Source organism: Numida meleagris, chromosome 3 (genome assembly GCF_002078875.1).
Source record: "Numida meleagris isolate 19003 breed g44 Domestic line chromosome 3, NumMel1.0, whole genome shotgun sequence".
Lineage (NCBI taxonomy): Eukaryota > Metazoa > Chordata > Aves > Galliformes > Numididae > Numida > Numida meleagris.
In genome coordinates this window covers 100,915,344-100,939,147 of record NC_034411.1, presented here as the reverse complement: position 1 = coordinate 100,939,147, position 23,804 = coordinate 100,915,344, and the positions used below count along the sequence as shown (strand labels likewise).

General features: G+C 42.1%; 1 protein-coding gene across 7 annotated transcripts in view; it reads right to left on the bottom strand.

Moving 5' to 3' along the window:
* Positions 1-16,745, bottom strand: part of VSNL1 (visinin like 1) — a 77,780-nt gene extending 61,035 nt beyond the window's left edge. The window contains exon 1 of one of the 7 annotated variants that reach the window (XM_021391551.1): positions 16,600-16,745. Coding sequence is in view for 1 of the 7 variants with exons in the window: in XM_021391548.1 (XP_021247223.1) it covers positions 9,731-9,782 (52 nt within the window). In the remaining 6 variants the exon portion in view is untranslated. Of the gene's footprint in view, positions 1-9,725; positions 9,939-14,238; positions 14,372-16,005; positions 16,160-16,599 lie in introns of those variants that run through there. The other 6 variants (XM_021391550.1, XM_021391556.1, XM_021391552.1 and 3 more) reach the window with 6 other exon arrangements.

The window sequence follows — 23,804 nt, the reverse complement described above, 5'->3', positions numbered from 1 at the left end:
CCACCCTGTTCCAGTATCACTGCTCCAAACTTGCTTAGAAACATTATTTTTCCCTAACTTGAAATGAGCTAGGTTGATTTATGACTCCCAGGATCTGGCCAGGCTCCAGAAGGACATCAAACTGCCTGTCTGTACTGGTTTGTTCTCTCAAGAAACCGAATGAAAATGGTTTCTATTATTAATGATGACAGTTAATAGCAAAAATCAGTTCCAGTTTTTAAAACTTTCACACAATAAGGGACATCAGAAAACGGGGCAATTGTATTATTAACACCAAACAATTTGAAATGATTGCAAAGGAAACCACGACATTTTCTCCAGCATAGCATCCACAAATCACGCACAGAATAGTACTGTGGCAGCAAACATGATTAATTACAGTTGTTTCTACCTGGGTGGTAACCATTAGATGCTGGATATCTAATCTAAACTAGTCATCAAGGCTCCAGTGTACAATGGAGAGAAACAGGCACCCAATTCACCAAGACGTAATTCATCCCATGCTAAAGTGTGTATACAAGATAAGTGGAATTAGTTGCTTTCTAGGGTTGCCTTTTCTCACTTGACTGGCAAGAAAGCCTACGTGATTAGTAGGGATGATAAATCTAACTGTCAGACAGCTACAATGGCATGAAACAAAGTCCAACCCTAGAGCTCACTCAGGCAACTCTCCCATCTTTGGGACAACTGCAGAGCCCATAACCAAATTTTGCTTCAGTCCTTGGGACACAAATCTAGGCACCGTCTGGTTAGTGAAGTCCAGCGAAGAGGCGGTGGATCTCTGCTAAAACTGTGGGGACAAAACAGCAGCTCGATGTTAAAGCAGTCCCTGTGCAGTTTCTGCCCAAGAGATTTTCTGACAGTATGGCCTACCATCCACCTGGCTCAAACAGCTCATCTGGGGGCCCAGATTTGCTAACAAAAATCCCACTAAGGCAAAGTTTAGGTCCTCTCCAGTCCTTATCTAGAAGCCATTATCATACATTCATTTAGTTCATAAGTTTCTTTCGGACTAAAAATGAGGACTATGTTAATTCAGTTAGTTTTAAAGCTATTTTGAATAATTTAAACATATTAGTACCAGTGACTTGCTGACAGTTCCATGGGGAGTGGTTTAGTACCCACTGGTTCAGGTCACATACGGGAAAAAACACAACTGTATCTGTAATAACTTTGCAGAGTTCCTAGAACTCTACAATGACAGAAGTCATTTTTTATGAATGTATCAATAAAAGGCTACTTTAGAAAACAGCACGCAGGTGTTATGTAAAGAACAGGTGTTATGTAAAGAATGTAGCACCCGATGATAGGTAGACATTTTATAAAGTCCTGCCTCTCCCAACACTACAGGTAGAGTTTACATTTTAAGAAGAATAAGTTACTAGGCATCTAAACGCAGTGTAAACTAACTGCCTGAGTTAAATGGACTGAAGCAAACCTATTCATAACCAAGGGTCCCTGTTCAGGCAGCATGTAACTCTCTTCACTTCAAGTCTCACGATAGGTTTCTCTGGATTCTCACTTTTCTTAAAGAATTGACTTCTGAAAATAGAAATAACAAGCGATTGCCACTAACCTCAGCCTTATTTAAGATTCTTTGATGTGCTTTCAACTATGACATATGCTCACTTTGTCCTTGCTTTGCTCTCCAAAGCAGTTTATAAAACATGAAAAAAGGACTCCTTTGTATTGTATGGAAAATAACTGTGCTGTAAGGAACAATACCAAGGCTGAAATGCCTAAAATTAGACCTGCAAGCTTTGCTTTCATTGGCAGCAATGTGTGCGCATCCGCATTGTCCCAATCCCACATTCTACCTCTTCTGTTCTTGCGAAATACACTATTTTCTGAAAAACACTGATGTTTAAAATTAGCAAACTGATTCAAGGACTTTACTGACCCTGGCAACTGGTTATTTTGACCACATTCACCTTTAGGCTTTAACAGTGAATGAGCAGATCAGCTTATTTTCAAAAGCAGGAAGGAAGAAGCAGCTTTTGCATAACAAAAAGCCAAAAATCTCAGCAATGGTGCCTGCAATGATCCCGTAATTTCCAGGTTGTTTCTTTTATTCCTCCTAAGAAACATCCAACACCTATCTACTAGTTGTGTTTTTTTTGTCCTGAAAGCAAGGTAGTGAGAAGACAAGCACTACGGAAAGTGGCTGGCCCTGGGCAACGTGAGACTAACAGGGACAATTTAGTCATAACAGGTTCGCATCTACGTTATACCCATTCTTTTCTCAGCTACATCCATTCAATTCCCACTCTATTCAAGAGAGCGAATAAATGAAAGCAAATGTATCCAAAAGGTCAAACTTCATGGATTTTCAATGAAGAAAGCCACACAGAGGCTCAAGAGAAACTGATGCTAGCTACTGCATTAAAGATAACTCTAACTGTTGTTATCGTAGTGTTTATTTTGAGTGTCTCCTCGTGGAATTTCAGGATAAAATACGAGATTGGCAGTGAGCCTCTAGTGGGTACAGCCAGAGCTGTCCAATTCCAGCAGACTATCGAGCCGAGCTGTTGGGATTCATTTCTTGAGTTTATGGCTACAGCTCTCTCTGAAGCGCGGTGCTGTTAATATTTGTAGAACATTGATACAGAAATAGCAAAACCACCTCCACCACCTAGACACCCGCAGCATGAGCTGCTAGAGCACTTTTCAGGTAACTAAAATACCTGAGATTAAGCGACCAACAAATGCTACACCTGAGTCAGGATATTACATACAAATGTAGGTAAAGCAGAAGTTACTTATCCATCAAAAAATGCTGACACAGGTCTCCAGCGCATCACTAGCACTGCAATTAAGGCTTCAGGCAATCAATCAGGTGGGGGCTTTCAGAAAAAGGGAATTTATTCCAGTTTTACTCAGTGAGCAAGGGGCCAAAGAGGTTTTTTTAGAGTTAGGGCCAGTGGAAGTCTAGACGAAGCGAGTCCTGAGCTGCATGCAGTGTTTCCCACTGGAAAATCTGCCCATAAAAAGTAATGTTTTCAAAGCAAGATAAAGAGTAGCTTGAGAATACTGTTTATTTCATCACACCAATTTTGTCAGCATTTCCTAATATTTCCTACACGCTGGAAACTGCGTGGGCTGCCCTTCAAGCTCCACGGACCGAGCACTGAGCTCCACGGGTCGCACGGTGGCATTTCAGACAACACTCAGCTTTTGGAAAATGAATTCGGGCTCATTGCATCACTGAGACTAAAAGGAGATATTAACCACCAAGCACCTCACGAATGGGTTGTTACAGCATGGGAACCCTGAGAAAGGTAAATACACCCTTCTCAGGCCCAGGAAGGTTTGTCTTTGTTCCAAGCCCAGGATGAGGTAATTTCTTCCTGGGACAGCCTTTCATTTGTGCCTGATTAAGCCAGGTAATTACCTCCTGGATTTTGCGGGCAGGAATGCTCTGTGCAATCAGCCCATTTAAGAAGCCATGGTCTCAGTCTCATGCTTCGCTTTCTATTCTTCCATATAGAGAGCTATCCTGGGCTCTCACTGCTTTGATAACTGCAGTCTTTCAAGTTTCTGTAGTTCTTCCAAATTCTTCTAATGATTCAATCACTACAGACACGCCTATAATTGAATATTAGTTCAGACTTTTTAGTGGCTAAGCACTACAAAAGCTATTATGGAGAAATTCAAAGTAATAACACTTACATCACTTTCTTGTTCTTTAGAAAAGCATCTTGTTAACACAGCTTTTTTTTCCAGAGAACAACAATTTTCTAGACTAAGAGAATGTGTACATCTTTTCTGAGCTTTCCACAGAGAACATCAGAAGCAGGAGACCTCCTCTTTGTTATTCACTTCTCTACAGAAAGCACATGAGGTTATACCTGACACAAATCAGGTCTGATCAGTTTCAAGAAAAATTTAGACAAGTCAAGGAAGCACCACGCTAGGGAGTGTATTTCAAAAATAACCTTCTTTTGAACCACTGTTTCATCTGCTCACTGTGGATGAAAGGGCTGTTTGCCATTTTCCACCAGGCATATTCTGCTTTTCCGCTACTTGAGGCTTGACTTTCTTTTGGTTGAGCAGAAAGGAGATCGGGGGAAAACCTTGCAGGAATGGCACAGTTCGTGGAGCTGCCCTGCTGGTTAGCAATGCCTGCTGCCCAGAGGAGCGCTGACAGACATCGTCTCCTCCTGTTTATTCATTTCCCCCTGGGAACAAGCACAACTGCAGGGACTCATTAGGGTACGTGCTGTTGACATGCCTCAGGCAGAAAAACAAGCAAAAAATCAGGTGACTGAACCCCTTTAGTTCACTATGGGATACAGGGCTGTTCCAGTCCAAGCAAAGCCCCACTACAATTATAACATGACTTTACGAACCTTATATAGAGCTCTAAAGTTCCGATTAATGGCCTGAAGCTACAGGAACAGAAGAGAACTGGCAAGCTCTTTTGCTGAAGAGCAACCAGACTGCAGAATCCTACTTTCAGAATATGCAGCTAAACTGAAGTTTGTTGTACAAACTCCAGACTTTTGCTATGCAAAAAAAAATTGATAACCAACGCTTACACACAGCAGATTTTCATCTTTTGTCTTTTGTAATGTGTGGCTGGCTGACAGCACTTAATAACTACGTAATGGAGTCTGATGGTGTCAAATTGGCTTACAGCCAGCGTGATTGGTGCTCAAACAACTTCACTTTCAAACATTTTGCCATAATAATAGATGAGCAGTAACCATCACCAACACAGCTGGCCAAAGAAATAGAGATTTTTCAAATGAGAAGCAGAAACATACAACTTCTGGGCCACTCCTCATAAAAGATATACCTTCCCTTTTCTTCTGCTCTTATATTTAAAACAATGTATTTTTACCTGGTCTCAGTCCTGACAGTGTCACACCCATTCCTCTTGGAAACAAGCAAGCACACATAATGGTTGTTTCTGCCTACTCTTATTGTAGTGACAAATCTCAGGCACAACCCACGCATTATCGGAATGTAACTAGTTGTGCAGGTTTATTGCACTGTACTGATGCATTTCTGCATCCCCGGTTATCTACATCAAACTGATCTCTGGGTAATGCTTCGCATTTCCAAGGGGAAAAGCCACAAAGCCCGTCTAAAATGGAATGTAGCTATAAATTATAGGAGAGCTCTCCCATTTTATACTCGGCCATAAAGCACACAACTCAGGTCAGCTGCTGTTTTTTTATAAAGCTAACTGTTCAAATCCATATAAGAGAATGACCTGGGACCTCTTTTTTTATCAGCACTTTGACAAGCATCTGTGCACGAGCAATTTTCATATATGTAGTGAAGTGCTGACATCTGCATTTTATTATTAAAAAAATAAAGACGGAAAAATATGTCAAGGACTACGGCTAAACTGATAATTAAACCTGATACAATAATTGTGTATATAGTGATGTAATTAATCCAGTGTAATTAAAACTCAGAGATAACAGAGACATGCATCTCCTCGCTATCTAAGAGCCCAATCTCTGCCCAGTAATCCATGTTCTCATCAGCTCTAGCCCAAGTGGATCTTTATTATTGCACCACTGCCCAACAGATCTCAGCCGCAAAAGCAGAGGAACCTGGGAGAAAAGGGAATTATCTGCTGATTTCCACTTCATCCAAAATTAAACTGGTAGTAGCCTAGTAATTTGAATTTAAGGTAAAAAATAATTAACACTTTTAGTTCATTGTTGCTTTTATTTTATTTCATGAACTACACACAGGCAGCTCAGAAACTACTTGCTTCTGTAAAAATGCATGAAAGTAGCCAATATTTCTGAACCACACTGTTTAGTTTCACGTTGACTACATCAGAGAGCCATGAGGAAAGATAAGCCTCAGGAACAGGCCACAGGCAGGCAGCAGCTCTGTACTGGTCCCATCCCTTAACAGGCAGATGACTTCATAGGGATTTTTATCTGATATAACCCAGTTCTGCTGCTAGAAAGGGTTATACCCTCCAAAGAAAAACTCTACCATTTCTGGAAACAACTCTTTGCCCAAAGTCTTGTGTACACCCAAGGATTTGTATGGCTGGGACAGACCAGTGTAAAAACAGAAGTCCAATGGGATTCTGCTGCCATCCAAATTTCTACATCTGCATGCTCATTCTTTTTAAAACCCATACCTGATAACCCCATCAACAGCTCTTGTATGACTCACCTTGCTGACAGATCCAGAAGCCAGACAACAATGTGGGAACTACACCTGAGCTGTATGGGCAACCCTTCTGAGGAAGAGGTTGTCCATTACTGATGTACAGGACAAACTCTTGTAGCTTCAGAAAAAAACTTATACACATGCCAACAATTTTCAATATGACTTTTAACAACTAGAAATGGGGGTTTTGAGGGTTTTTTTTCCCCCCTATTTCTTTCAAATTAGCGGTGCAAACTAAGTTCCCCCCACAAGAGAAACTGCGCTATAGCACTGCGATCAAGCAGACAGGTAAAAAGCAGCCTGCAATTCACCGCAAGATTCCACGGTCTTGGATCCTATCCTCTGCTCTGCCATTACTTTGCCAGAAGCTCTGGGCCAAGTCTCGTTACTGCCTCCTGCTTCTTCATACAATACGACGTGAATGAAATCATTTCAAATTCTATAAATTTGCCAATACTGTAGGTGTCTTATCCCATCCAAAACTGACATCAGCAATAAAAAACTACATGGCACATAAAAACAAATGCAAAACAATGAGCAACTTGTCATTTAGATTCTTCAAAATCAGAGCCCCAGACTAACAGCTTTTTACTGTGGAAAATCAAGATTTTCAAAAGCAGCAGTTTAATCATAAGACCAATGAATCATATGAGAGAACTTAGAAAGTCTTATGCAAGCATTTCACATTTTACTTTTCAATCCTTCTCTCTGCTTAGTTTCATGTCCAAAATGCTTCTAAATGAACCAATTCCACTACAACCACACAGAACTCACTGCCAGGGGAAGCCTGCTCTGGGGGAGCTTCTCTGGTCATGCTTAGGACTCACTTGAATGCGGCTGAAAACCATCTCAATTCCCCTTCTTCCTCAACAGCAACACCTAGCACCCATCTCATATATACAAACAAAGCTGTCACAGTTCATCTCAGTAAGATATCCTCTAAGCACTCAGATCAGTGGATGCCTTTGATCTAGGGCAGTTCTGATAGAGCCTGGCCACCACCGTTTATAAAGAAGCGGGTCAGGAGAAAAGCAGCAAGAATCAGCTGCTGGTAATTCAAATTTTCTCAACAAATTTTTTTCTCACAACACCTCCAAAATCATGAAAAGTGTTCAAACTGTTGCAGCTTCACATTTCAAATTAATCACCTCTTTTGTGAGAGGCTCTCCACACCTCAGCCTTTCAGCTTCTCCTAGATGCTGACACCTCTACACTCTGCTATCTACTAATGACATCCTATTCCCTTTCCTAAGTATCTGTGCTCATTTCCCCCCTCCTTACTGATTCATGTAAAACTTCATCTCCCTAGCACTGAAATCCTCACAGATCCCATCCTGCCTACATCTCTGGCATGATTCACAATCACACTTGCTCTTTTTCCCCAAATTTCATCTCCTTCAGGCTACCAGCTTGCTGAACACTTACACCTACATCTGTAGTCAAATCTATGAGTTTAAACCAATAGATTTTCCCATGCATTTCAATCTAGTCACCAGCAGAAATGTTTTGGTGGCTCAGAACATCATTTCTTCTCTCTGGAGATTAGCTGACACCCCCAGTATATTGCAGTTGATCTTCACTAACACATTCCTGTTGGCAATAGGACACTGCAATGAGAAGAAGTGGGTAACACACATACTGTGGTCCTGAACCCCTTGTAATTTGTAGGGAAGAAGTGGAATTTTTGAAATATCTTACTGTCTTCTCTTCAGCCTAATTAGAAACGTAAGACACCCACTACAACTCAAGTCACAGTTAAACACAGTTATTTTTCACATATTTGAAGCAGATCAAGTTGCAGGATATTTTTTTTAATTAATTTTAAATCGACTGTGTTTCACTAACATTAAAACAAAAGCAAGAAAAAATGATAGGACTGCCTGATACTGAAAAACAAAATACTTAATTCTTTTATGTTTACTGCGGATTTTTCATGCAACAATTCAGAACCTTGTTGTTTCTCACTTATTTATAGTTGCATATTATGAAAAAATCCTGCATTCAGTGAAATATCTTTCAAGGAGGTTCTATAGCAATATATCACTTAGCAATTAACTAGCAAAGTATTACCCAGCTCATTCTTGTCTAAAACCAGCTAATTAACAACACAGATGTTACAGCTTTAAATATGTACCTCTGATTATTGATATCAATAACTAGAAATTATATCCAAAGAGTATGTTATGAAAATTTTATAATAATTTAGCAGTCTCCTACATTGCATCTTCCTACTCTGTAATTACACAACACAGAAAACAAAACAAAATAAACAAACAACTATTTGTATATACAGGCTCTGATCCCATGTGCAGGACATGACATCCCACTACACAGACCTATCAGGAACGACACATTGGACCTTGCACTAAGACACAGAGAGTTACAGCATCGAAGACTGTGATTCACTTGACAAAGCAGACAGGCCCACAGCAGGAACACAGCTGCATTCTACATCTGCTCACATTGTATTGTGCCTTCTTATTGACTTCTCTTTGAAAATACCAGTCTAGAGACATCTGGATGCAAACCCAGCTGCACGTAACGTCTTCTAGGGTCCGTCTGCATTGCAGTCCTGCTGGCTTTGGCACTGGGAACAGCCCCGCTGGTGCAAAGCAGAGGGCAGTGTAGGCTGCAAAACCCCTTCAAGGGCAGGCTGAAGACCTGAGCACGTAAGCCATGCTAAGCACTGTACTGCTGTGTCCGGCTTGCTGCAGGTACATCTAATACTGGCTGGAGTATGTCAGCATAGTTCATTCACAACCTAGCGACTGCAGATTAAATGCACCTTAATAAGCCCTGCAGGAGATGGACTCAGACACCACTATCAGACATGGATTGGTTCAGTCGCTCCATGAAGCCCTTGAATACACATCTTTCTGCACAGAGCACAGTTACTACACCTCCTATATTTTGTTAAAAATTTAATATAAATATTGAACGTTATAGCACTGTAAATACATATACAGCTGCACTTCCTAGAACGTCTCCAAGGCCAGAACATTTGTTATAAAGCTCTCAGTTAAAAACAAAATAAGAATAATTTAAAAAAAACACAGTTAAAATGCCCAAAATGGAGGAGACATGCATCGTGATGAAGTGTGCACTGCCAGGCAGCACGAAGGACTGGGAGCCTCTCAGCAAGCAGGATGGAGCAGAATTACTACAGAGAGGAAGCAGAGCCAGAGAGAGAGGAAAAAAGGGGATCAGGGAAAGCTGAAGGATGAGATAAGATAAGGCAGAGTTAGTACCTGCTGACACCTCAGGGTTATACTCTCACATAACAGAGAGGGAAGCCTGAATGAGTAATATTCACCTTTTAAATACGCAGAAACTAATATCACTTTTAGATCTGTGGTCCAGTAGCACCTATCTGTGGTAGGCACTGGAGAAAAATAAAAATAATAATAATAACCCCTTCTAATCCTCCTATTTCCCCAGGTAAGAATTAAATTTAAAAATGTCATGGAACTAAATAGCGAAGCACTTGCTTAATATGTACCGTAGCAAGAGACAGCTCTCGTAAAAGGTTTTTTTTTTTTAAATTAAAAATGATAAAAGCTACTTTGTGACCTACTTACCATACCTGAGGAGGGATATGGAGCCTTGGCAGCTACCTCTCTTAAATACTGTGGCATTTCAGTCACACAGTCGTGTCATCAGAAGTTCACAGACAGGAGAAGGCAGGCATATCTTATCTACTTGTACAGGAAAAACAGTTTGTGACTTCTTGACCCTCCTCCGTTAAGTATGCATAAATTGGAGTTTTAACAAGGTAAAACATATAATCGTCTGATTTCAAATCCAAAAGTATGCTAACCTTTTGTATGTTCTCACGCCTGCTGGAGCACACTGCTGAGCACCCTTTCCCTTATAAGGTGAGCAATGTGATCAGATACACGACTACTTATCCTTCAGACAGATGCAAAAAATAGAAGTGAAAAATACAAGTCAAAATTAGTTAAGAGTTTATTTGAAGATACAGTTCTGTTGTATAAACCAGTTGGATTTGCAAAAATCATCAGTATGATCTGACGTTTTACTAATCAAACAAAAATTCCTTTACAGGCTACTGCATTTTCAAACTGAAATCTTTACCCGCCTCAAGATAGGTATTCCAAGATGTCTGATGTCCTGAACGTCGGCACTTATTTGTGTCATTTGAAAAAAAAAAGCCCATTTAAAATGAAAAACAACGGCCTTAAAAAGTACATTATACGTTCTGCTGTAAAGAAAGACTGTCAACTACGGTGATGTCAGCTGGATATGTGCTGGACATTAGCAACATTGACACAAATAATTTTTTGCAGTATTATCCATTACATAAGCAGATTTTATTTACAGCACCAAAGCTTTGTAAAAATGTTTATTTTTATTAACTTTTTAAAATAACAATATTTGGTGTGTGCCAAATTCTATTCAAAAGCAAGAACATTTTAATTCAAACTGCTAATATCCACAATTTCATCCTCTAAGAGTCTTCAGTTACTTTATATTTCTAAATATAGCTGATAAGGGTACGCAGAAATATGCTGTATTCTACCAGCTTTTATAAACAAGATGTTCTAATTTTAGATGACTCCATTCTGAATAAAGTTTAATTAAATACACAGATATTCTGAAATGCAGCCCGCAAAAAGGATATTATTCAGCTCTCCTCAATGCCATTTAATTCCATTTCATAGCGAATGATTTAATATCTACTTTTGAGTAAAAACGTTTTCTACTAAGTGGAACACTAATCTTTTATTTAAAAGAAAGAAGAACCAAAAATACAACAACAACCAAAAAGCCCAACCCACAAACACAAACATTTCCAGTAACATACTGCCTTTGTGGAATTATTTTTAGATGCTAAAATCAAGTCACAGATCTTTTACAGACACCTGGCTCAAGAGATGACCTATTTCAGTGATACGCTTTCAGCTGCTTCAGGGAGTCACTGGCTCAAGAACTGGTAACGAAGTCCAGAAGCAAGACGTAAGGTGCACGTTTTTATCACCAAGGATAATTAACTATTAGAAAATCTTAAGGGGAACCATAATAATTTTTCATGACCTATGGTCTTTAAATCAAAGACTGATTTATTTTTTTCCCCTCCAAAAAAAAGAATGTGGATCATGACCAGCAGACTAGACGGGGTACCAGGGAGTCAGTATTACGGGCTGTGCTGGACACTTGGTTACAATTTTCATTACTCCTTGTAGAGTTAAACACTCATGGACCTACAACTTTTCATCTCTCTGAGCTTTGTATGTAGCTACAAGTCAAAATAATTAAAGCAATTTTCATCAAACGGTTTAGAGCCTTATATTTATTAATCTAAAAGCTCTGTAAATTATCATCACAGCTTGTTTTCCTCCCGAGTATACATTTTTACTCGTACAGTGCTGAGAATATAGTCTTCATCAAAGTCTGAACAACTGAGGCAATCCCACTGATTGGTATTACACTGTTTGATTCAACTCATCAGGAGTTAAACAAAATTCCAGTACTAAGAAAAAGGAAAAGCACTAATATGCCATTTGTGTTACCACCACAGATCTCAGTTTGCAGGTGTTTGCATAAACTTTGAGAAGGTCTGCTAGTGGACAAGAAATAGGTGCACACATTCTTTCTGGTGCTTGGTAGATGACACAGCAGAGCTGCACAGAACTGATGATGTTGTTCTGAAATCATCATCTATTTAAAGGTAAATCAGCCATAAGTCAAAAGTGATGAAAAGTAATTTTCATTAAAAAGTTTAGTGTCTCATACGTATTAGTCTTAAAGCTGTAAATATCACTATTGCAGCTTGGCTTTTTGTACTTTGTCCCTCATTCTGAAGTTGTGTAATATTGACCATATAGATATTCCTCATCAGATTGCTCTGCAGTGATAAAGTTCTTTTAGAAGTCTTTATTTTGCTAGAAGGAAAATATTTTTTTATAATTAAAGATCCGGTTGATTACATCAACTTATCAACCCTCATGACTTCTAAAATCATAGACTGTTGACAAACTCCAGAACATAGCAAACTCTGACTCTGTCAAAACACTGCAATTATGGACATGATAACATAATCTGTTAAATCTGTACATCTCTGCACTTGAAAATGTGACTTAGAGAGGGTCTATTCAAGGCAGAAAATCTTCAGTATGATCCATCATGCTTCTTCCCCTGTCCTTGCTATCAGGGTTTCAGAATACTTTTTTAGGCCAACAATGCATTTATCATCCCACTCCAAATGAACACGGTTAATTTCAATTAATGGTGGCCTTACAAGATATTCTTGAAAATGTATTCTGTTCTTTACTCTCCTGAAGGAATAATGAAGAAAAATAGTTTGATATTTTTATAAATGCATCAGTGAAATTGAGTATCGTGTCATCTGTCTCTTTTCCTTCTCTTTCAGCTGCCTCCTTGAAACCACTTAGTTTTTTACACCTTTCTGCTACGATTGCATCTCTAACAATCTGACTTAATTTCCTACATGTGTAAATCTCTGAAAGCAGAGATCCTGTAGGTAACATCCACATAAGTTTAAAATACAAATCAAAACAATATGTTAATTGCAACTTAAATAACAACTTAAAAAGCCATACGGATTTGAAGCACTACCCAGAGATAACGTATTTCACAGCAAGTATCCCCTCTATTGCGTTTCATTTTCTTTGAAAAGGATTATGGCTATCACCCTTAAAGCATTAGTATAAAACTGAAAGGATGAGATATTTTTGATGAATAAAGACAGGAGCTGGAGCTAAAGTGAGGAAGCGCCTCAGTGTGATGGAGCCCAGCCGGACCCCAGCACCCTACAGCACTGCACATGCTCACAGCCTTCCCTGCTCCCGCTGGGCTCGTGTAGCAGGCAGTGCTCTGAGCGATGCCACGTACAGAAGCAATAGAGTAAGTCACAATTCTTCCCGAGGGTTACGGGAAATAAACAGAGAAGAACATAATTGGTAAAGAAAAGGGATCCAAAGATGAAAGCAAGGCACACAAAGGTTGGAGAAGAAACAAAATTACACTCCAAGTGAAGAGAGGAAAAAAAAGGCAAAGGATGTATGGGACAGCGAGAGGCATGCAGACAGGGGTGATGGGGACCCACAAGAAAGAAAATAACAGATTAAATGGTCTGGCTCATTACAATGAAGTCTGAACCAAAATTAGGCATGAGGAATAATGCAGGAAGACCGCACAGTTGTTGTTCTGTATGAACATCAGACAAAACTAGAAGGGCACAATCCACAGGCAATCAAAACTGCTCTGAAACAAGCTTCCTTTTGGTCTACAATTAAAAAACAAAGAGTACTACTCACACTAGGAAAACAACATGAATTAAAAAAGGAAGGGATGAAGACCAGTGCTGAAAACATTTTACATCAGAGACAAGAAGAACATTTTCTCACGATAAGTGCCATGCCTCTCAATAGTACGTATTTTAAAATCTAATGTACCTATCCCATTTTAAACCTTCTGACTGTAATTCCAACTAGTGCGCATTGATGTTTAATTCACACTTAGATGAGCCAAGCACTATTTGCCCCAGAGATGCAAAACTCTGGAAATCCACGGGAATCTGCAGAATTTGGGGAACTGAACCCCTACAAGGAGCGCGAGGCTCAGATACAACACACAAAAAAACACAGGAACGCATGGCACAGCCAGACATAAAATTAGAATTCCAAAACTGAAAAATAAAACCAGAACAACTTGACAAGTAAACAATTTTGGAAGCTCTGTAGCAAAGCTCACAACGTTCGTGTGCCTGTTAAAAGGAATCTGCATTCTTAGATCTAGATCGTTCTCGCAGCTAAATGGAGAGACAGCAAGAAATGTCAGGAGGGCTACACCACTCCAACAAACTGAAAAGAGGAGAAGGAACGGCGATGCAGGAGCACGGTATGGAGAGGTGTTGGAAGGTGGGGAGCCCGGCACACCCCCGGCGCTGCTGTTGGCAGCGGGCTGTCACACCTCCTACACCATGTGGTTCCTTTTCCCAGCAGCACCATAGCCGGCTTTGTCGCACCGCTGCCATCCTATGCAGCCAGCAAAATTCCTGCCAGCAGATCCTGCCCTGTCCTATCCCAGCTCACTGAGGCTTTGCCTTACCCTTCTGTCCGGATTACAGTTTTTCTTCTGGTTGGTGCCACAATGTGATATCAGCTGTGATTCTTCTTGTGTACCAGGAAAACGCGACGGCTCTGGCATCTGCTCTGCAGTTGTGAGGTTACATAAAGCTGTGCCCGCCTCAGACAGGTGTTGCTCAACACTACTGCTGATGCGATGTCAGCTCGGCGTTCCAGAACACCAGGTACTTCTAAAAATCAGTGAAAATTCAGCGGTGTGATTTTATGTGCAGTGTGTTTGTGTGGGGCAGGAAAACAACAGTCGGATTAAACACTGCAGCTCTATGCCACAGAAGTTTGTGATTCAATTCCTTTTTGAGTCCAACAGGATAAGGATTCAGTCCTTAATTAAAAGGCAGGAATAACACATAATGAAGATTAAGAATGTTTCCTTATTTTTCCTTCACAGCAACATTAGCCCAGACTGCTTCGTGCTTCGTTTGAATGGAGAAGCAAAATGTAATTAAAGTTTTAATTAAAATTGATCGCAGTCCACAAAACTGAAATGGATAGTGCCGTGCTAACCTCATACTGGAAAACTTTTCAAGTAAATGGATGCTGTTAAATGAACTGCGTTCTTTAACCAAAAAAGAGCATTCTGTGAGGAATAAGGGTAGTAGTGAAAGCTAATGAATCTGAAGATGTACCATAGAAATGAACAGTGTATTCTGGAAGAGGCAGTGGGTATACATCTCACAGAGACTGAGCTTCCTCACGTTCTCATTTTCCTCCGCAAGCGAGGATTCTGTTCCTCATCAGACCGGCCTTAATAAATATGTGCGTCTTCCACCTCTTTGTGAGAGGCGGTGAGATCTCTGTGAGCTCAACTTTCTAATATATGAAGGAAGAGAATGCCTATCTACAGAAACACTCACTCTAAAGCATCACCAAAAATATTTTGCCAGCGGAATTGTTGGGAAAAGCAGCTGCACCTCTTAAGCACATCTGTTACATTAACATCTTCAGTGCGGAATTTATTCATATATTTGCACTCGGCTAATTGGCTCGCGAGTAATCACGTTTCAATCGTGATGAAAAGGGCAGGTTCTCGAAACGCCCTCTCTTTGAGAGGTGCGAAGCCCGGTGCTGTGGGCAGCGGTGCTCTGGTACCCGCCAGTATACCCACCGGCACCTGGTATACCTACCGGCACCGGGCTCGTTCTCCCTGACCAGGAAAGGCACCGAGCCCCGTCCCGGCTCCGCAAAGTCTCCACGGGACTCCTCTGGGGGGGGCTGCAGTTGCATAAGATCGCGCTGCCCTCCCATAGAAATACCCATCCCCACGGTGGGGGGGGCAGAACGCCTAGCTCAGGTTGGGGAAAGGAGGGGAGAGACGGGAAAGGGGGGGAAGGGAACACTCCGGCCGAGGGTGGAGAGGTGGCGGTGGGTACACCTTGCACGGAGGGGGCTGCGGGGCCTGGGGACACCCCCTGCGCAAAGCGGCGGGGAGGGCTGGGGGGAGCCCCGCACAGAGGGAACACGGGAGCCTTGCAGAGAGCAACGGGGAGGGAAAGCAGCGCTTGAGGGGAGGAGGGGGGTTTCCAGCCGCCGCCACCGGAGAGCCCGCACCGCACCGCACCGCACCGCACCGCGCACCGGCCCGGGGACACGTCTCCATCCCCGCCGCAGCGCCGTGCCCAGCCCGCGCCACGCGGCCGCTCCCGAGCGCTGCCCCCGGCCCCGCTCCCCCACCGCCCGCGCTCGCCCCGCGGAGCCCCGCGCAGAGCTGCGCGCCTCGCACCCCCCTCACCGCCCTCTGAAGCCGCTGACGCCGCGCCTCAGCCCGGGCTCCTTTGTTGTGGGCTCTGGAACTGGAAGCCTCTCGCCCCGCGCCTCCTCCTTCCTCGCCCTCCTCCTCCTCCTCCTCCTCCTCCTCACGCCTTCGGGTGGGAAATGCCCGGGACCGCGGAGCACCGCTGTCCCCACCCACCTCCGGCCCCAGCACCCGAGCGTGCTCAGGAGCAGTCAAAATGATAAGAATAAAAACCTCTGACGGATGGTGCGAGCTCCGCGACCGCGAGGGTCGGGAGCGCTCCCTCCTCCCCGCCGGCGCGGTGACCTTGCGGGCTGCTCCGCTCTCCGCACTCCTTCAGCGTGCGCTTTTTTTAGTATTTTGTTTCTTTTTCACTGGGAACTGAACGAGCGCTCCGCTCCCTCGAAACGGACTTCAGAGCGCCGACCGCTCGGGTACCTCCACCGCACCTCGCACCCTCGGGGCACGGCACCGCGAACGCGATCCCCGCAGCGCCGCTGTCCCGCAGTCCGCTCCCTCGCCGCCTCTCCGCGCTCCGTCCCGCATCCCGCCCGCACCGCTGCCCGGCCCGCGGCCCCCGGACGCACTTACAGACGGCGCTGGGAGCGGTCGGCGGTGCGGAGGAGGGCGCTGGGGCCGCGGGGTCCCGCCGGGGTGCTGGGGCCGGAGGGACGGCGCCTCGCTGCGCGCCCGCCCGCACCGCTCGCGCCGCAGCTCAGTGCGCGCCCCCGCGCCGCCCGCCCGCCCCGCACTGCAGACCGCCGCCGCCCCGCGCCGGCCCCGCGCACGCGCCGCCCGCGAGCATGCGCGCGGCCGCCGCGGGCGGGAGGGAAAGGGGGAGCGCGCGGGAGGCGCGGCCCCGCGGGGCCGAGGCGTCGCGGTGCGGTGTGAGCGCGACGGGGTGAGGGGAAAGGGGCCGGCGTCCCGCGGGGCCTCCTCAGGTACCCGCGCAGGGCAGCGCTGGTCTCAGCGTTACAGGCACCTCCCGTCTCACAGACCGACGCCGGGATGCACAGGGGCTGTCCCGCTGATGGAGTAAAATGGCCCCTTATGAGCCTCCAGCCCGGTCGTCCCCAGCCTTCAGGTTGTTCCCGATAGTCCCCGGTGTGCTGGGGCCAAATGCAGGCTTCTTTGGGAGGCCCGGTGTCATCCGGAGCCGTCGTGTGTGTGTCTCACGGCACGCGTTGCACCAGTAGCTGTCCCCTCACGGCTGGAGCCCCTCTACCTGGCACACGTGTGGGGACGCAGCTCGTGCTACAGGCAGTGCTCTGACTGAGGGCTCCTGTGCCCAGAGCCGGACGCAGCCCTCGTGCGCACGCGGAGGCACCATCTTGTGTTACAGGCTGCGCTTTCAGCGATGGCTCTTTTCCACAAGCCTCTTAAAATAGTGTTGAAGTTAATGTTAGATATTTAGAACTGGTGTAATGTTGTTCAGCCCTTTGATATAAAACCCAGCCGATCTTGCCCTGTGATATGCAACCCAACTGATCTTGCCCCTCGAGATAAAACCCAGCTCATCTAGTGTTTCCCTCGCTGTCACTGCTGCTGTGGTAGGCGCTTTATGACATTGTACAACATATAACTAATTGCTAGGCCCTCTCTGTGGCAAAGCTATACATAAATATTTACTTTTACGCATGGTGAGTTCTCCTACCGACTGTTTACAGTTCGTAAATTAAGTATATTTAGCATGTCCTAAGAGTAATGCTAGAGGAAGCAGATGTGTACAGCAAGGAGATGAAATGAGGGCCAAATAATGACATATATTAAGAAAAGAAGCTAAAGCAAATCATGTCCAATTTTAATTTGGTACTCAGTATTTCAGAGAAAAGAATCATGAGTATGCATGACACATGATAGATGGTAACAAAATTTGGTTTATTGGTGAAATGCCCAAATAATTCAATTACAACACAAAGTGATGTGTTAGGTTTTGTACAAATACACAGGAAGACAGGGTATTTCCACTTTGCTAATAAAGATAACTGAATTCATAAATTATTCTTCTGTGATAAGGAAAAGTCACTAATTTTGCACTCAGATTTACTTGTGCTGCAGTGAGAGAATAACAGGCTTCCCAGGGTGGTGGTCATGGCACTGAGCTTCCCAGAGTTCAAGAAGTGTCCAGATAACACTCTCAGACATAAGGTCCAATTTTTGAGTGGTCCTGTCTAGATCCAGGAGTTGGACACAGTGATCCTTATGGGTCCCTTCCAACTTGAGATATTCTATGATTCTGTGACGCTAACTTTAAGTTTGTATATATATTTTCATTTCCCAAAGCATTCCTCTTCCTCAGTTCCTCTTTTGATTGTCTGCATGTGCAAAAATGCAGCCCCAAAATGCTAAAAATTGAGATTGCTTCCAAGCATAGAGTTAGGAAGTGATGCACCTCACTGATTATGTGAAATTCCTGTTTTATTTGATCTTGATTAATTTAAATTGTTTTGTGTCATCTCCGTATTTACTACCTCATTGCTTGCTCTGCCTGCCAGATCATTAATAATCATCTTTAGCATAATGAAAGATAGAGTGCCGTGGCATCTGCTTGCTATGTTTTAACCACTTTGTTCCCACATATTTCCTGTCTCTTATTCCATTCTTTGTCAGTTTGCCTCTTGCCACCAAAGTACCATCTTACTTGTCTGACCGATTCTGATTGTACTGCAGTGACCGCATGACTTCAGCCCATCTTCTAACAAACCTTCTGGTGGCAGCAGTGTGGCTATGTGGGTGCAGAGCTCTCTGCTGGCCGCAAGGCTGGGTATTTCCTTCATATCTTAGGTGATTTTGCTACTGTTTCATTCTTTCACATCTACTGAGGTGGCAATATCTCAGCTAGTTGAAAGCTAGCTTGGAGTTGTCTGCTGCGTGACTGTCACCTATACGTGACATGCCTGTCAGTATTGTTGAGGGGTATGTATTTCAAGAAGGTGCTGAGCATTTGCTTTCCACCAAAGAGAGAAGCGTAGGCTTTATTTTTAAACATTGGAGGTAATGCACTTTTAAATAGGACTTTTCACGTGTGGCTTTTTCTTTTTTTCATGACATTCAGTGGAAGAAATTCCACCTACTATAAAAAAAGTGTAGCTGAAGCAGATGATAGTATGGAGTGAGTTTTCATGTATGACTTTCCTCATCTACATTTTGATAATTCTTTATAAATTCGAGTTACTTATATTTTCAACTGCATTTGAAAACATGGTGCTCATTTAGAGAAACATGTAAGCTACTCATCATCCTAGAAAACTTTAGTTTGTGTTTCTATGTACTGCATCACATTAATGATGCAGCACACAAGCCTATTTGTAAAATAAATATAAATAAAAACTCCTTGTATTACTGCTCAGTCTGTAATATCCATGAAAATGTTTTGTTTTGCCGTAAGTCAACAATTTAATAAATGTTGCCTAATAAGCCATGCACAGAGTTATCATTAAAAAGGAAATAACGATACCATCAGCATTTGTGCTATTGTGATATGTCTTACATTGTGCTGTCTTATACCTTACGCAATTACTGAAGGCTTTTGTTAGCTGGGTGTGAAATTTTACTAGTTCAAACCATTGGCGTTTTCAGCCACTTCACATTCATTTTTAATCTATGTAAATGATAATATTGTATGCTAGTCTGCAGAGAATTTGATCTTCTTGCTTGTTTATCATATAGATAATTGTAGGATTTTTCATTTTCTTGCTATTCAGTTCTTTGGATTTAGCAAATGAAACTAATTGTTGCCATTTAGCAACTTTAAATTTGTTTTGAAGCTAAAGAGCAGATTGCTCATAATGGAGCTACAGCAATTTCAACAAAGTCAGGATCTGACCCAAAATTTTCTACTTAATGTGTATCAGAGTTTATTTTAGCATAATAATGAACTGTATAAATGTAATAATTCTTAGCATACAAATGAATAGCGCGTAAGTCCAGGTGTATTCTTCTTTTACAGCCTCTGATGGCTTCCAAGGGTCTCCTTTAAGCTTTCAGCACTGAATCCTGAACAGTCTGCCATGCCTTTGAAAGAAGCCAAGTGATGCTCTGTACTTCTGCTCTTGTCAAGAGAGATAGGCATCTCCAGAGGGAAATTCAAAATCTAATGAAACTGAGAATCTTCTCCTATTTTCTCTCCCTTCCTTGCTTTAGAGAATTCACTATTAAAATACACAGTAGTCTCTGAGAGAAGTCACTATCTCACCAGGTGGCTTGGTGGTAATAAGATTATGTTTTTTTTTTTTCTTTTTGCATGCCCTCCTATTTTAGAGAAATCAATTTAGTTGCAGAATACCATTTCAGAGTTTGCATTTTCTCTTCCCCTTTTATGCTGAATACTTCCTAATGCTTATGTACTTGCTAATTGTTATATGTTGTATGATTCTATGATTGATGTGTATGTATTGTACATATCAACTGTAGAATAAATGTAATGAGAAATAATTTGAGTGTGTATCTACATCTGTAACTGTAGACTTCATATTCTGCCAGGCCTTTCTCCTTTCTGTGCCCATTCCGTGCAGTTTCAGCACACTGAAATCTACTTGTCTGTTACATAGGGAGCTGAAAGCAGCAATGCGGCTGCAAGGATTGGCAGAAGAGAGCTGCTTCAAGGCTTTATGATTAAATGAAGCTGCTGCAACGCACTGCAGTTGGAAAAGGGTGAGATCCTTGATACTCAATTGAAAACAGTGTGTGTGACCAAGATTATCAGTTTCAGAATGACTGCAGATTGTCTTGTTTCTGTAATGTGCTACATATATTTTATGTGTATGTATATTATCCTTCACATTCATATCTTAGTCGTTTTTTTTAATAACATCCCTAAGAAAATAGAGTAAACTGTGCTTCACTAGTAAGTAATTCTTTTCTTCTTTATGAAATAAAATGATTTTATGTAGGTAGATAACTATTTTATGTGCCAAAGCAAATAATTTATAATTCATTCTTTTAATTAATCAGATTATTCGTTAGTCCTCATTTTCTCAGTCTCGTGGAATGAAATGTAAAGAGATATCATTTATGTAACATCATCTCTGGTGTTATGTAATGTACTTACAACTGAGGAGTGCATGCAATGCCTAACTTTAGATACCTGAATTTGATAGCTAAGTTAATTTTCTATTTCCTTGCGTTGCCTCTGGTACCAATGGAAATAAAAATAAACATTGAAAGAGTAAATTCAGACCAGAAGCCTGGCTACTGAGAGTGTCGAAAAAATATACTTCAATTGAGGCACGTAAATAAAGTGCCTAAAGCTAAATGGCACAAGCCCAGGCTTTACACCAGTAAACTGTTTCCTACGGAAACTCTTCTGGCTGTTCTTCTTAAGCGAGCATTTGCTCAAGTGGAAATAAAAGGCTGACATTCTGGACCTGAGTAGTATAAGCTTCAAGTAAATAATGATTGTTTAGAAGAGTAGGAATGACAAAACTTAGAAGCATTTCATTTTCTACAAATGTCCTAAAAATAGCATCATGCTTCCTTTGCCATTTAGCTCAGGGCAGAACTCCTACACATACAAAACAATTCCTGTGAAGTCTTAATGGTCATGCAGTCTTGAGATGTTGCAAGAGGGCATTGTTTGTTTATTTGATCCACGAGTGATTGTCCTTAGCTAAAATACTGTAATGGTGACATGTAAAAAGTTGGAGTACAGCCTGTAGAATTACTGCAAATAATAAAGGCAAAGGCACACATTTCAGTTAAGTTGTTGTATTAATAATAATGTTCCTTGTTATACCAGCTCACACAAAAACAAACAAGTTCTTTTAGGGTTTTTTGGGAGGAGGAGTGGGGCAGAACTAGTATGCTTGTATTTTTGTCATTATTTTTATTATTACTGTTTGTCATGCAGTTAAGTAGTAGTAATACATTTCTAAACTGCAATGTGTATATATTTTCTAATTAAAAATAGGAGGGGAATACAGATGCAGTGAATAAAGATTTCATCAAGACTGTTTAGTGGCTTATGGAGAAAGTGTGCTTGGATCTTTCTTAGTATACTTTTTATAAATGAAAAAAATATTTTAAAAGTTCTCCTTTTATAATCAAACTTCACTGTGAGACACGATTACTTCTCATAGTAGTGTTTATTTCAGAACTAATACTTTAAAATGTAATCTGTTTTGAGAATCAGTGTTTTTGGATCACAGTCAGAATCAGGATGTGCTGCTAGGAATGGTGATGCATCTCAGAAAACAGGCTGCAGGACATAGAATGTGTTCAATAGCACAAGACAGAGGTGCTCATCAGAGTAAAAAGAAGTTAAAATATTGAAAAAATATTTCACAATTTGATTTGTAATTAAATCTTTCCATCTGTAATACTAGGTCATCTTTTTCTGTATCTCTTCAGCCGTTAATTAAGTACCTTTCTAACTGACAACATCTGTGTTTGTCAAAATCATGCTGCTGCTTCTCTCTCCAATATACATCACATAGCACATTCACATCACATTCAGCAGTGAGAAATATAGTGCTACATTCAAGATAAGTGGTGCAATATCAATGTATAAAACTGAAGTAACTTTTAAAGTACAAATTTGGAAATAATTAAAATACATAATATAAAGATACACATAAAACTTAAAATGATGCCTAATACTGAGCTAGCTACTGCTTTTCAGTCTTCTTTCATAAAAATGTAAAACATTTTTTAAGCTTGTAAACAAATGTTCTTTAGCACATCCCATTGCCACGTGTGCTTGCTGCAGAACTCAGGAGTCTTCCTCCAAAGTCAAACACCAGGGAACACCTGAGCATGTGCTGTTAGATTATTGTATTGGCTGAGAAAGAACGAAGAAGGAAAGACAAAGAGGGGTGATCTCTCAGATCCTGCCTCCTAAAGCTCCTAAGAACTCAAAACCCCTTCATCAGCCCAGAAAGCCAACTATATCCTGGGCTGCATCAGAAGAAGCACAATCAGCCGGTCAAGGGAGGTGATCCTGCCCCTCTACTCTGTGCTGCTGTGGCTTCACCTGGAGAACTGCATCCAGATGTGGAGTCCTCAGTACAGGAGAGACATAGACCTGTTGGAGCGGGTCCAGAGGAGGGCCACAAAAATGATCCAAGGAATGGAACACCTCTACTGTGAGGAGAGGCTGAGAGAGCTGGGGCTGTTCAGCCTGGAGAAGAGAAGGCTGCGAGGTGACCTGATAGCAGCCTTCCAGTATCTAAAGGGGAGCTACAGTAAACAGGGGAACAGACTCTTTATCAGGGTCTGTGGTGACAGAACAAGGGGGAATGCTTTAAAGCTTAAAGAAGGGAGATTTAGGTTGGATATAAGGAAAAAGTCTTTTACACTGAGGATGGTGAGGCACTGGCACAGGTTGCCTAATAATGTGGTTGATGCCCCATCCCTGGCGACTTTCAAGGCCAGGATCAAGCCCTGAGCAACCTGATCTAGCTGTGCATGTCCCTGATCATTGCAGAGGAGTTGGACTAGGTGGCCTTTAAAGGTCCCTTCCTACTTCAAAGATTCTATGATTCTGTGATCTCTGAGAACTATCTTAGATAATATGACTCTACACCAAATATTATTATCAAATGTTTCTGCTTCTCTGGGGCTTCCTAAGTAACTTCCACTCCCTTTTGAAGCCCTTTGGTTAGCCCTTACTGTTATATTTCCATCCATTCTGTCTTCCACCTCCGATCTCTGTGTGGCCATCCTGCATTTCTGCCTCATTTCTGGAGTTTCCATATTCTCTGTCACATTGAGTTGCCTGTTACCTGGGACACAAGCCCAGAGTGGCAGTTGTTCTTGAAGATTTGTACTGAAAAAAGTAAGAGAACAACTGTGTATGT